Below are 2,551 nucleotides of genomic sequence, written 5' to 3' on the forward strand. Positions count from 1 at the left end.
CTGACTGTGACTAACTGGATGTGCTCTCTTCATCCTCTGACATGGGAGCTGGCTCGGAGCTCGTCTGCCTGGCTGTGTGTTTCCTAGAGTGGACCGCCTTTAACAGTTTTCTTTTGTGTCTCTGCTTCTTTTTCTATGTCTGCTTCTGTTCCCTTGAACCCCAGTCGGCCTCGGCAGGTGGTCGTTCACACTGAGCCGGGTTCTGATGGAGGTTTCTTCCTGTTAAAAGGGAGTTTTTCCTCTCCACTGTCGCTACAAGCATGCTTGGTGTGAAGGATTGCCTTTGAGACACTGAGTCGATGTAATCAACTTGCCTAGATAGAAAACTTTGAATGAACTTGACTATATGATCTGGTGAACTGTAAAGTACCCTGAGGTGACGGGTTGTGAATTGGCGCTATATAAATAAACTGAATTGAATTTTCTCAGATACACTTTAGAACGATGCGTTTAAACAACCAAACTATGCCTCACTGTCCATTTAAATAGCCGATCATTAGCTTCAGATTTGAGTTTTCATGTTAGCATCTGGTAATGGTGTTGGATCTAGGTAATACTGTGATGTAGCTCATCTTTTAGTGAAGTCCAGCAATAAGTGCTGGAAGATACTTTGTTCTGTTAGCAGTTCCTTTAATCTGCTGGTTCCAGTTAATCTCAGAGAAATGTTAAAACTTGGGTCTTTCCAGTACATTTACAAACAAGCCTCTCCTGTCTACTTTGTCTTTTTCTATTGTTACACATGTTTTGCATAAAGCCTAGGGGTGTAAATATTAATCGTTTTGTATCGATGCATCGATCCAACAGCCGACGATCCGAAGCATCGATACGTCTTGCAAGAGTATCGATTAATTTTTTATTTTTTTCCTCCTGTCTATTTGTATCCACTTGCTTCTGGACGTAATTCTGACTCCCGCGCTGCGGTGGCGCTAAACCTATTTTTCCCTCCTACCTCGCTTCCTTTAGCCACTACCCTCTTTCCGTATGCACACACAGTCGCGTAAACAGTAGGCAAGACAGACATGGTGGAGATAGCGGAGTTGAAAGAAGAGGTAGGCAAGACAGACGCAGTGGAGGAAAAAGAAAATGATGTATTCTTGAGTATTGAAAATAATCGAATCGTTGGGTCAGGAAATCGATACTGATGGGTGTGATTTACACCCCTAATAAAGCCCGTCACTTTTTAAGGGGTAGTGAGCTGCCTCCAATTCATTCGGACAGTAGCTGTCTGTACTGTGGTCCGATCCAAGATGGCCGCCCTCTAGGCTTGTTGCCGACAGTGTCCAATGAGGCATCTGCATATTAATGACTATGCAGTGAGTGACGACCAACGCATTCTAGTCACCAGCCTTTCCAAAGCTAACGCAGGTCAGTTCTTTCCCTCTCAGTAACTAGCCCCGTCATCTCTTTGCTAGCAGTAGCTGTTCAGTTGCCGGTAACTGCCAATCATTGAGCAGATCACTAGCGGGAATTGGAATAGAAATACCACAGAAATTACATCAAAATTAAGACTATTGCAGATCCGATGGTGCCTATTTCCTCAGCGCAGGAGGATTTCCAGGTGATCAGAAAAGCATCAACTATGAGGAAGCTCTTCTACTTCAAGCCAGACACTTGCTTGACACGAATTTAACTCTTTTCTATTGGTTTGCACATGGAAGGCAATCAAAATGAACTGAGAGTTTATGTCTAGAAAAAAATGTTAAGAAAAAGAAGGGCAAAATATTCTTAAAGTCTGTGAGGCACTTCTTGTGTTGCTTTTTACTTAACTACCCCAGACTTGTAGAAATATTGCTTTCTAAAAACACAAAAGCAACTACAAAAATTTATAATCATTATATAACATACATTACGCAACATAAAGTGATTAGAAAAAAACATGTTAGTAAATTCACAATAGCAATGGTGATTTGACAAAAAAAAAGTCTTTCATTCTATTATAGTTTGATGCTACTATAAATGCTAGGTTTGTGAAAAAGCAAAAGAGCGCAAACGCAAACAGCAGCTCACCTGATGCAGAGCCACATCGGTCACCCAGTAGTTATTGTCCTTGTCTGTTGTTATTCCATGAGGCAAGTAGAACCTGCAACGTCAGAAAATGGATGATCAAAAAAGCAACCCAACTTTGAAGGACTTTAAACCCAACAATAATAACCATTAAATAACCTATTATTTTATATACAAAGAACAACAAAATAGTGATGTTAAAAACTAAAGGTCTACACCCTATGGACAAAGGACAATCTTTAAGGACCAGAATCTTCACATTTTGGACAAAGAAAATAGGTGGTTTGAGAGGAAGGAAGGAAGTCATTTATGTTAAGAAAGAAAGCCAATCTTAAACAGAGGGGGTGAACTCAGGTTCCAGCTTTCAAAAACCTACACAACAGCAATTGAGTTGATCCCTTCCCACTATCATTGCTACTCCAACCCCTTTACAGGGAAGCAGAAAACCTCGCCTATTCAGCCAGGCCAGCAATTCTCTTTAACGACCGCCCTTTCAGAGACCTAGACACAGTGTTGGGAAAGTTCTCTTTCTACGTGAACTAGTTCA

At 41.2% G+C, this 2,551-nt stretch overlaps 1 protein-coding gene across 1 annotated transcript in view; it reads right to left on the reverse strand.

Annotated features, from left to right (window-relative positions):
- Window positions 1–2,551, reverse strand: part of pam (peptidylglycine alpha-amidating monooxygenase) — a 54,911-nt gene that overhangs the window by 10,855 nt on the left and 41,505 nt on the right. The window contains exon 12 of the mRNA XM_015396206.1: window positions 2,008–2,080. Within this exon, the coding sequence (XP_015251692.1) occupies window positions 2,008–2,080 (73 nt within the window). The remainder of the gene's footprint in view (window positions 1–2,007; window positions 2,081–2,551) is intronic.

This window comes from Cyprinodon variegatus, unplaced genomic scaffold, assembly GCF_000732505.1.
Source record: "Cyprinodon variegatus isolate N-32 unplaced genomic scaffold, C_variegatus-1.0 Scaffold782, whole genome shotgun sequence".
NCBI classification, from domain to species: Eukaryota; Metazoa; Chordata; class Actinopteri; order Cyprinodontiformes; family Cyprinodontidae; genus Cyprinodon; species Cyprinodon variegatus.